The following is a 12,706-nucleotide window of genomic DNA, read 5'->3' on the forward strand; positions in this document are numbered from 1 at the left end:
ACAGATCTGAGGACTCCGTTTTGGAGGCTGTTATCCTCTGGGAGAGGTACATGCATGGGTCTGTTGTTGCTGTGTGGTTAAAGGCCTCGGTATACTTCAAACAAAGTTCTATTCATTCTTCAGGGAAAAAAAAGGTTCAAAAAGTTGGAGACGTGACTATACGGTTTTCGAACAATTCCAACTAGGGACTGTTAATAGAAAAGAAACCGAAATGGAATTTTATAAACTTTAACTGACGTAATTTCCCCATGCTGGTTATTAATATTGTTATATTTAATTCTGTTAATACTTCCCTTTTAAAAACAGAATGCATGGGAGTTTCCCTGACATTGTGGTTAGTGTGCTGTTCATATCTGCGAGAACGCAAGTTTCTCATACATCAGGTAAATCGTTCATTAAATTTGCAAAAGTTATTTTCTTTTTTTTTTTTTTAAATGAAACTTGTTTTTTTTCCCACAATTATCAATTTCGGCTCTGATTTCAGTTTGAAGTATTCAACAAATAACCATAGTTTGTTCCCTTCAATTAATTGAATATCATACAAAATAGAAACATGCTCTTTTATTAGAAAAAAAAACTTTAATAGATAAGTATGTTTACAGTACAAATGATGACAACCAATTATGTGAGGGAGTCAAGGTGAAATGTTCAATTTTGATTTTAGCTCATATCTCACACCAAAGAAAGATGTTTTTCAGACCATTTTTCACTACATAATTCTTTTGGAAGATACTTTTTTTTTTTTTGGAATTTAATTTTATATAATTAGTATCTTAATTTTCATCAGTTTTTTTATCAAGTAAATAATAAGATGGAATAAAAAGGATTGAAATGTTGTGCAAGCCACCTTGCTTCTGTAGCCAGATAGTTCAAGGAGCACCACCACATCTTTACTTTGTGTTCTATTTATCACAGTGAATGGCACCGTCAATGTATGTACTCAATGCTATTGAAAAGATATAGCATGACAAGGTGGTCTTTTGTCCACTATGTGACCCCCTTGAATCTTTAAAATCTCTCGGTGAGCACATGTGTGGGTACATCTGTACCAGCTCTCTCCAGTGTATTGATATGGCTGGTGTTGTCATTTTCCTGTCTGATCCCTGTGGAATAAGAAATTTGAGGAAAAGTAATCGCACTGATTACGTAATCATGGACCAATGGCACCTCAAAGATGTTCAGAAGCCAAAACTAACATCCCTAAAAGTCTGCTTTGGTGAGCTGTTTCGAACTTCAAACAAACTCGAAAAGAAATTAGTTTCAGCCAGGGTTTTTGTTCGAAATGATTTCATTTTTGTTTGTTCTTAAATTTGGTTTGAAGTATACCGGGACATTAACACTTTCTGAATGCCACTTAACCAAAGTCTTCTTCCTTGCATGGTCTTGTTTGCAGTGGCGGTTTAAGCTTGATTACTTGGGGACAGATGGACTGTAATGAAAGTGAAAAAAAAATCGTATCTGTGAGTCATCTGTTTATGAAATTAAAGCCGACAGGAATAGGCATTGGTATCCCAGACTGATGATTAAAGCGTCTGCTGGAACATGTAAATATATAGCACAGTTCCTGGATATTGTGCCGCTATACATATTGTAGATGTTAGTGTTTGGGCATTCATGTGTGCATCATTGTGAGATGTCAGCATAAGTAGTTGAATGCTGCTTTTTCTCAAATTCCATTGTTCAAATTGTTTTCTAATACTGTTTTCCCATTTTGATCAGTTCAGCATTGAAATCTTTATCTGGCCTCACTAACTCCAACTTAAAATAGCTGTTGCTATTGGTTACTACAAGGATTTTCAGCAGTTGTCTGAGAGGTAATCTGAGAATGGATAAATTACCTTCCATCCATTCTTCAGGCATTTACTCATCAGGAAAGCAAATATGCGTCATCAGTGTCAGAGAGAGATCTCATGATGTACTCACAGCACTTTGGGCTGCCGTAATTTGTTCTTGGCTCTAAAATATAGTTTAATTTTTATTTCTTTGCATGTTCAAAAATGTTGCAACCTGTTGATAATGATACAGGTGTAAGGTAATATCCACAAGTGTGCAATATGGAAAAAGCTTAAATTGAGACTTAAAACAGAGCTGAGGTAGTTTAGAATGTCACTATTTATTTAATAAACTGATGTGAGAGAGAATTTTGTGAAATGTTGCATAGAAACTTTTTGTATTCTATTTTATTAACTAATTTCATGTTGCAGGTTGACACATGTAGGCATACTTAGCAGACAATGTAATTAATATTTATAAACCTGACAGATTAGTAGTAATAGTTCTTTTTATTTTTTTAGTGGCCAATAACATGGCTCACTCCCTTTACTTCGGCTTATTCTTTGATTTGTTAGCAGTCCAGCACCACTAAGTAATTAATATAAAAATAGTAATTTTTTAAATAGAATTAATGTTTTAGTCTAATAATTAATTAGTCAATAAATTAGATGATAGATTAATCCGTATAGGACAATTAAGTAATAGGAAGTCTTACTGAACACAATTGTACTTTTACATGCAAAACATTTGTCTTCTTGATGGTTGGTCTCACACATCCGCCATGTTTGTAGTTTAACACTTTTTGTCCACGTTTGTAGTTCTGATTAAATTGATGTCAAACATGCAATTTTAGTGGTTAGAATACAGAAGATTCTATACTTTGAATTCAAATGGAAATAGTTGACCATCTTTCATCAACCTTTCATGGTTTCCGCTACATTCATTCTTCCATGGCGGGGCGCCACACCAAAATTCATACAGTTTCCTATCAATTCAAAACATTCATTCATTGTTGTTGTTGTTTTAATAGCGGGTTATAATCGAACCAAAACGCATTCAAAGGTAAGTGAATTATAACAGCGCAAACTTTTCTCCTATCGTAGTAGGGCGTACGTGACTGATGGACTTATTAACAGGTGCGCGATGCGTGAGGCCAGCACATGACGTAGCTTTCAGTTGAGATAAACACAGTTTCCATAATTATACTTTATTTATAGATAAAGGTCTGCGATTTTGCATACAAAGACTTTAACGTTGTCTTACTGGAGTTTACTGCTGTTTCACTTTACTGCAGGACGCATTAATACCGATCTGCAGGTTGGAGACATTGGAAAGATTCATAAATATTCCTAGCAAATCTAATAAATGTTGGAGACATACTCACTACATAAACGCACCAAATTTCTCTTCAGCAGTGTTTATTTGATAGCGCACAAGAAGATCTGCGCTTGAGCTGCGTGTTTGAGGGCGCGCAAGAAGTTTTGTACGTGAGCAGAGGAAATCAGCGCGCAAGCAGTGATTGGCAATCTCGTATTAACGTTACATAAATGCGATCCCGATGTGTAATACTGTGCTCACCACATTTCTCCATTTGTCATTGAAATAATGCCATAGGTATTTGGTAGATTTGTGTAAAAGACCTGCCGCCACAGCTGGAAAAAAATCCTAGAGGAAACACTGCCTTTGAACTGGGCATAGTACATAGGTTTGGATGTAACAACAGTCTTACTTTTGAAGTTCAACGCAGCACAAGTTGTTTTTAATTGTTTATTTAATATCGAATAGAATGTTCTTGTCATGTTCTTGGTTGCTGACATGGCAATAAATAAAAATACATTACATTCAACGCAGCAGGAAGAATTCTTGGTTGTTGTAGGTTGTGTCAGCAGAAATCATTAAACATGAATTCTGTGCTTGAACAGTCAAACATGAACAAACAATATTTTAATATACAGTAAGACTAAAATATAAACAGAAGCCCTGGAGGTGATAAAGAGGGGTGACAGTGTGATGATTCTGCATTAGTGCTGTCAAAAATATTAATACAGAAAATTTGAATGATACAATCTTGCTTCTGCTTGGTATCGATACCGGCCTTCGGTCTCTCTCACTCTTCTTAACAGCAGGGAGTCGAATAACCATTGGGCTATTTACTTTTAGCCTGTCTTAAATAAAAAAAACAACACTGCGACGTTGACACAGTTTCTATTTCATGGCTGGTTATATGGTAAATGAATGCAGAAAAAAATGTTTATCATATAAATGGTAATGTATTATCCATAGCACACTGTGGAAAAATGTTAATTAACAGTTTCCATATTTTTGATTCACAAGTGTTTTCTATTTATTTACGGTTATGAATTGCATTATGGGATCTATGCTTTGTCGACTTCTATTGACACTTTAGTAGTTTGGAATAATGTACATAAAATAATATATAAAGAAATAAGTCTGTTAACAGAAACAAAAAATGTGCTTTCATTTCATTACAAGGTTCTTTTACCATAATCTACAACACCGACCCAGACAATATATCACTTCACTTGTTAATAAAAATAATCACAATTTTAATTAAAGTCAAACTTCAAGGAAAATATTTATGCTATTGAAATGCATGAATAAATGGGGAAAAACAAAAACATGAATGGAAAACATCTAATTTATGGATATTTTTAAAGTGCACTAACAAATTATATGCAATTGATCTGCTAAAGTATTTATAATTTTGTGTAATAATAATGCCCTTGTTGGCTCTGGTCCTTTAAGCAATATTAATGAAAAATTATATTAGGATGACACTTTTTTTCAAATCAGAAAATAAGATTGCAATTTAGTTTTCACTTCTAATTTATTGACTTTGTTTTGGACTTAAGGTTGTGTAAAATAAAATTTTCCTTAAATGCAAAACATTGTATGGATTTTTTCTCTTGATTTGTATATCTTAATGTCTTGGAATTTGTTCCTATATATAGAGTGAAGGAACTATGATGTCACCTTGTAGGCTAATCAGCTGCTAGCATAAAACTGGTTCCCTCAATGAAATCCCTATAGGATTTTCCCATAGGCTTTTAGAAGATTGCAAATAATAAGCTCCATGTTCAAACACTGTTCATTACACTTATATGTTTTGTCCAGCCGGATAATTCTCACACGAAAATAAAACTTTGAGCACTTTTGGATCTTAAATGCAAACGCAAGAATTAAAAAGCTAAAGTTAGGCTATAAACAGACTACAGTGCCTTCAGGGCGCTCGCGTGTGACGTCAGCACCACCCTTCCACAGACAACTTTTCTAGCTTATATTTAGAAATATGATCCATGACAGAGTTTTATTCTCTCTGTTTATTCTTATTTTATTATAATCCACACTATATATTATAAACAAATAGGCAAAAACACATAGACCTATGTGGCTTTTGGATCTTTTTACGTGGGAAATACGTCTGTTTTGCTTTACGATTGTTGTAAAAGTTTTAAAACTGTATGCATAAATGTGCCTACATAGTATTATCATAAGACATATTTAAATAAGTGTATCGCTTGCGTGCACACAGCCCGCTTAGCTTAGTAACAGATGACAGAAATGAGGCGTGAGGGACAAGTCTTATAAATGCCTGCAAATTTCATGATGGATTGAGAACAACATTTAATATTCTTTTTTTTATGTCACGAAGTAATAGCAGGCCATACAGTCACATATGCTATACATTTTATAGATGGGTGTAAATATTACAGTTATGATGGAGTTAAATGTGTTCAGTGTAAATGTGAACACAACACAATGTGTAAAATCACTTAATCACGTTAAAATGACAGTTAATATGTCTGTATTTTTACACATTTATTCACATATTTGTATTACTGAGAGCAGGAAATAGAGGCTGCACTGGTAAGCAGTATCTTCATAATATTATTTAATTAAAATAAAGGATCAACAAATGAATCTGTCTCGACAGTCTTTACAAGGAAGGAATTCTACACACAATATGAATTCACAATAAGAAAAATACTACAAACTATAAAATACTATTGATGAAAATACTTAAATAACAAACAAACACAGATGCCCAACACAAGTGAGTTGCACTCCAGACCAGCTCAGCTCAATGATTTATAATCGCATAACCAATTTTAAAAATAAAGAGTGTGATGTAGCTGATGTGTTTTATGTCGTAGAATAAAACGTGAAAGTATCTTAAGTTTTTTTTTTTTTTTTTTAGCCATGAACCTTATTTGAGCGATTTAACTGAAATCCCATTGAAAAAACCCACTGACTTTGGGATGAGGGAATCAGAACTGCTAAAATGCTAACTCGCTTCTGAGTTTTTACATACAAAAATTTACGTCATAGTTCCTCTACTCTATTGAAAGTTGTATTGATGATTGATACATTTTAGGTATCGCATTGAAGTTGGAATTTCCAGTATTGTGACTACATTATTCTCATAATAATGTGCAGAAAACAAAACAAAAAACAAAATCAATGTTTATACCCTACATTGTTACTATAAATACAGACATTTGAAGCTCCTGTTGTTTTAGTTGGTTTTGATCAATGTTGTTTTTTGGGTGAATCATCTACTGGAGTGTTTCTCAACCACGTTCCTGGAGGACTGCCAAGACTACATGTTTTGGATGTCTCTTTTGTCTGTCACACCCTTTACAGGTCTCTCAGTCTCTGCCAAAGAGCTGATGATCTGAATCAGGTGGGTTTGGCTAAGGAGACATGGAAAATGTGCACTTGTGCAGAGCTGGTGATCATTCAGGAACATGGTGGAGAAACACTGATCTACTGAGAGTGACAGTCTGCTAATTGTCGGGCACATCGGGTTGGAATGGGCGAAATGGATTTAAAACTATTGTCACAAAATTTTCTGGCATTTTTTGTGATAACTAGATGAGGAATGGTACATCCAGCCGGTTGTTCTAGCAGAATAAAGCCAGACTGTTGTTTAAAACTGATCAATGGATGCACAGTATCCTGCTTATAACACCACTAATTGCCACAAAACTAAACTGGTAGGCACAAAACATTGAACTTGCTGTAGTAGCATAGTTTACTCGCTTTTTAATTAAACGCGAAGCTTGCGGAACTAAAAAGTTGTCTGCCTGCACCCTACACTACATTATTGTTAATAATATTTTCACTAATGGTTAAGATGATTATCTAGATGAGCCTGTTTTATTTGTTTTACCAGTTTTTCTGGGAATATGATACCTTGCATTGTTGTTATTGTCCAATTAGAATCCAGAATTCCAGAAAGTCATGTAGTAATCATGATATTATAAATAGAGCCCGTCTGTATATTTATTGGTGAGCATCATCTTTCTTATGTTTTATTTGCTTTGATAAACAAAACTATACAGGTATTGTTCCAAGCTAGAGGCTACCCTTGCACATACACTGCACACATGCTAAGACATCCAGCTATCAAAGTGGCAAGTGTTTGGAGAAAATTAAGCTTTTTAACACTTTAATCTATTTATTTTATTGCGTCTCAACGTTATTCTGTTTTGAAGCTTTAGCTTTTCTGGAGGTTGTGTGTTTAGTTGTTGTTTTTTAGTAACACCTAATGTGGTGTACTAAAAAACTAAACACTGAAGCTGCGTCCCAAATCGCATACTTATGCACTATTCTACGCCATTTTGTAGTATAAATAGTGTAAGTAGTGCGTTCACACTGAAAACTCTAAAAATAATAAGTGCACTTTAATTACCCGGATGATGCACTCATTCAGCCACTAAAATGAAGTGTGTAATGATGGACACTTCACGCACTCAACGACCGCAGGTTTGCTTACGTAGCGGAAGGGGCGGAGCTATATCGGACGCACATGTTGAATAACTTTATTTAATTTGGATGGTGAAAGCAAAATTCTTTTACGAGAGTGATTATAGCGCCTCCCGATAGTGATTGCGGCAACACTCACGGCAGGTATTATTTGATAATTTGGCCGTTTACTTCAATGATTTGGCAACCGTCAAACGTCATCAGGGAAACGGTTTGAATTTCCGCTTAGTAAAAAAAACATTAGAGTGCCATTTGGGACGACACTACATACATATACTACCCTGTTGAGTGTGTTAGTGCATAAGTACATAGTGCATGATTGCATAGTGTATAGTGTGCCATTTGGGATGCAGCTTGAATCTTCAGTGATTAGCCTGTGGGGGCGATATTAGCGAACCAGCATTGAATTTTTAAAATGAACAAAGCCTTACTTTGCTTGTTTGAAACACACGATCGAATTGTTACACACACTGTCTGAACCAATGATTCACAACAAAACATTTCTAAAGGTTTCAAATCTTCACGAAAGCAGGCATTACTGGCTGTAGCAGAGTACAAACAAATCAAATATGACAATAAAAAATGCAATACATGTTTTTCTTTGTGTATTTTAAACCATCTTGGACACTTTTGAAAGAATAAAACATGAACAGATTTTGAATTCGAGTTTGAGGTTATCAGTTAATATAGTTTTAGCAAAATACATACTGAGAGATTTGGTTTATAGTTTGTTTAGCATATGTCTAATGTCATAGACCTTAGGTTATTTATCCAATAAAGCAATTTAACATTAGATTTTCAGATTCAAAAATCTGTTTCAAGAAAACAGATTCTAACTAGAGCTGCACAATTCATTGTAAAAAGATTGTGATCTCGATTCGAGCCCCTAGACGATCTTAATCCAGCATTTCTACGATTCTGTCAATCATATTTTCAAGTTAAGGAGAGAAGCATTAGTGGCCGCACAAGTTTTCTCATTGTTTTACATACATTGTTCAGCCACATGGACACCTCCAAACGGTGTTGAAAGAGTCACATGCTGTATTTAAAAGGTATAGTTCACCTCAAAAATGTCTTTTCTGTTTTCATGTAATGTATTTGCGACCGAAAAATCACATGTGATGTAAACTGACCGTCAGCTGTTACCACAGGGAGGGCGGGCGCCTGCGCCTCTGAATGAAGTTTACTTTAGTGAACAGAACCTGCATATGCTGTGAATAACAGGTAATAAAGTTGTAAGTAACATTTAGTTTGTGGCAGAGAGTGATCGTTTGGGAGCCGCGCGGGAAGTGAACCACTCTTAGCAGTGAAAATAAAACCGAAAGCGCACACAGTTTTGCCAGATGTAGCTGAATGATTCCAGCTCAAAAAGTATCCAAATCCCGCCACAATGCAAAAATACCCACCCACTCTTCTGTATTCACGAAAATCACGTCAGTGACAGATTTTAAGCAGAAAATGACAGATTGTAAGCATATGTATCAAACACAATAATTCAACATCAGAATTATTAATTAATGACCAGGACAAATCTAAAGTCTGTTCAAGTCCACCATTCCAAGTCTATACAAAATTTAGCATTTTAACCAACAGTACAGCTACACAAAGCCTATTGCTGTTTTACCATATGTTTGAGAATAACAATAATAAAAGCCCACTCGTATTAACCTTTATTTTACATCTACAGAATCGTGAGAAAATCATGATCTTTATTGTAGGCAAAAAAATCGCGATTCTCATTATAGCCAGAATCGTGCAGCTCTAATTGAAACCTTTTGAATAGTAGTTTACAAGTCTACTTATTGGTCTTATAATGATTAGTAAATTAGGATGGTTCTGAGAAAATAGCAAGAAGTGTTATGAAGTTCATTTTCTAACATGTTTTTTTTACATGCTTTTTCTTTCTGCTTCCGTCTTTTAAGGGTCCAGCGGAGTTCGAAAGATGACTATTACAGAGGTAAGACTCAGGGAAATATTTTTTAATTGCTCTGTAAGTTTTAAAGAAGATGACTGGGCAGTTTTATCCTTTTGGCACTTAAATATTGCAAAGGACAAAAGATGTTCCAGTTCAATGAGAATATGCATTCCTTACAGAATCACCAACATTTAAATGAATAGTTCACCACAAAAAATAAAAGTCTGTCATCATTTACTCAGCCATTCACTTTGAGTTTTATTCTTCCGTTGAAAGCAAAAAAGTTATTTTGAATATGGAAACCTGTAAGCATTGAATTCCAATGGTTATTGGTTTCTAACATTATAAATGTCTCATCAAAATATCTTATTTTAAGAGGTATAAAACCTCTTAAGGGGGAGTAAATGTTAATTTTTGGGTGAACTATCCCTTTATATTTGTGTTTGAATGATCTTATTGAGGGAAAACACAATTCATAAACAGTAGGGATAGGTTCGCAAATTGCACTATCTTACAAGTTTCTCAGTGCATACTTTGGTTATGATAGTTAATCTTTTATCATTATTAAACAGGTAGTTCCATTCCAATGAGCTGACTGAACAGTGTGTTCCAGCTGTGTTTTCACCTTCCCTTGTTTTTTTTTCATTTCAGTTTCTCATTTGTCAGCCCAGTGTGTTTGGTCTTAGAATAGTATCCACAGTTTCATCCAAAACTAAGCTACTTTTTTCTTTTCTACTGGACATTTGTAAAGGAATGTGAATGCATTCCTGTTGGCTAAAGTAAGGTTTACTTACTGTTGGTTTGTGTTGAATAAACAGTCATGTGAGAAAGATCTTGAACAAGTCCAATATTGACAAAGTTATACACACACCCACACACACACACACACACGTACATACATGGCTTACAGGGACACTCCAGAGATGTAATGTGTTTTATACTGTTAAAAACACTTATATATATGGTCCTAACAATAAACTCAACACTCACATTAAACCTGTGGCAAAATTGTAATGTCAAAAGATCTTGTTGAGTACAATTTTTAAGCGTTTTGAATTAAATCACCTTAATAGAGTACAACTAAGTCATACCCATTATAAAATCATTATCAAGTCATTATATAACTTTGTATCCCTGTAAACAACATAACCTGTACACACACACACACACACACACACACACACACCGCTCTCATCATTAATTGAAAGATTCAGTTGTATTAAAGTAATGCGATGATGAACAGGAGTGTTTGTGATCGTGTTTGACTTTAGGAAACACCTGACAAACAGAAGCCTCCTGAATCGTGTCTCTTGACACAAAACCCCTTTTTTCTGTCACATTTTTACATCTGTCACTCTAAATAGGGGCCGGGATCATCTCAAAGTATGAAGAAAACCATCGGTCACAGAGGAGTTGATCCTACTGGAGAAACGACATACAAAAAGGTCAGCCTGCAGTCAAATGTGTCATCTGATAGTAACGCAGGGGCAACAGAGAGAAACTGTGCTAAAAAAGGCAGTTGAATAAAGGTGCTATTACAATTTCCTGGCCAGTGTTTATTAGTTTCGTTGATCATTGTTTTTAGTTAAATTGTGTAGAAAACTTGGCTTGATTTATTTTGACTTGAAGGACAATGTTATTATTATCATCAGACATCATGTATTCGAATGTGTAAAAATGAGTCAATATAGATCATTAAAAATAAATTTGCACCTTTTTTTTTTGGAATGTAAAAATTATTTTATTAGGTTGTGTGGTTTATGTATAGTCAAGCTTGAAATCATTCATACTCCTGCTAAATTCTGACTTAAAGTTTTTGTTGAAATGTAAGTAAAAGCATATTAAAAAGTTCTGGCTTTGAATGGGATTTCTTGGAAAAACAATTGTTGTATATATATATATATATGTATATATATATATATATATGTATATATATATATATATATATATATATATATATATATGTATATATATATATATATATGTATATATATATATATATATATATATATATATATATATATATATATATATATATATATATACTGTATAGATAAAGTTAAAAAAATATATATATATATATACATATATATGTATACATATATATGTATACATATATATATATATATATATATATATATATATATATATATATATATATGTATGTGTGTGTGTGTGTGTGTGTGTGTATATATATCTGTCTGTCTGTCTGTCTGTCTGTCTGTCTGTCTGTCTGTCTGTCTGTCTGTCTGTCTGTCTATCTATCTATCTATCTATCTATCTAACAATTGTTTTTCCAAGAAATCCCATTCAAAGCCAGAACTTTTTAATATGCTTTTACTTACATTTTAACAAAAACTAAGCATAGCACAACCGTATCAAAACCGTGACCCTAACAATGATACATATATATATAGAGAGAGAGAGAGCGTTTATGTATATACTGTATACATATTAGGGGTGCAATGGTTCAATCTACTCACAGTTCGGTGTGTATCATTGTTAGGGTCACGGTTTTGATACTGTTGTGCTATGCTTAGAAAAAGCCTACAGAACAATTCAAAGAACAATAAACATATTTATTGGGTAACAAATACCTGACAGTGCAAAAGCTTCACACATATGACTGTAGATTTGCATGTTCTCGCATTAATTAAAGAAAAGTAGGGGATTTTAAAAATGTTATGTTCAAATAAATTGCTTAAGAAAATAAGCTTAAATTTCCCTTTTTCTATTTCACATCTTGACTTTACAGTCTTAACCAATTATGCAGATAATAATTGTCAACGCATCTTAATATTTGATAATCTTAATAATCTTAATAAATAATAATCTTAATAATGAGCACTTTTAAAGTGTTGATTACTTCTGTTTCCTTTGTGCTTGCATTACCAAAGCAACAACGCATTTTTATTTATGATTTCTATATGATTTTATGATTCCAGACAGCTCTGTTTCACGTAGCACCATTGTAGTGAATGAAACTTAAGCTAAGAGCTTAGCTCTTCTCTCTTAATTTAGCTGTAACAGTCAGTCGAGAAGAAAACTGCTCTTAGCAGACGGCGGGTAAACAGAGTGAATGTAGCGGGAGTAATTGGGTGCAGAAGTACACCCACAAGGAGCTGGACTGAAACAGACCTGTTGTATGTCCGCGTCCGTATGGGACACTTCTGGGTCTGGACACGGACCTCGATCCTCTTTGATCCGCCAGTGTGACCACTGTTCTAG

At 34.1% G+C, this 12,706-nt stretch overlaps 1 protein-coding gene and 2 long non-coding RNA genes across 7 annotated transcripts in view; all 3 read left to right on the top strand.

Annotated features, from left to right (window-relative positions):
- LOC147833274 (uncharacterized) overlaps nucleotides 1-12,706 on the top strand; it is a 331,056-nt gene that overhangs the window by 272,196 nt on the left and 46,154 nt on the right. The window lies entirely within an intron of this gene.
- pip5k1ab (phosphatidylinositol-4-phosphate 5-kinase, type I, alpha, b) overlaps nucleotides 1-12,706 on the top strand; it is a 36,899-nt gene that overhangs the window by 7,441 nt on the left and 16,752 nt on the right. For 3 of the 5 annotated variants that reach the window (XR_015510406.1, XR_015510405.1, NM_001089353.1), the window contains 2 exon segments: nucleotides 9,486-9,520; nucleotides 10,843-10,923. Coding sequence is in view for 2 of the 5 variants with exons in the window: in NM_001089353.1 (NP_001082822.1) it covers nucleotides 9,486-9,520; nucleotides 10,843-10,923 (116 nt within the window). In the remaining 3 variants the exon portion in view is untranslated. 5 annotated transcript variants of the gene reach the window in all.
- LOC147840166 (uncharacterized) lies at nucleotides 2,612-4,680 on the top strand. The gene is made up of 2 exons (XR_015511058.1): nucleotides 2,612-2,963; nucleotides 3,068-4,680. It is a non-coding gene; the product is annotated as an uncharacterized LOC147840166 (long non-coding RNA).

Source organism: Danio rerio, chromosome 16, assembly GCF_052040795.2.
Source record: "Danio rerio strain M-AB ecotype USA chromosome 16, GRCz13ab, whole genome shotgun sequence".
Lineage (NCBI taxonomy): Eukaryota > Metazoa > Chordata > Actinopteri > Cypriniformes > Danionidae > Danio > Danio rerio.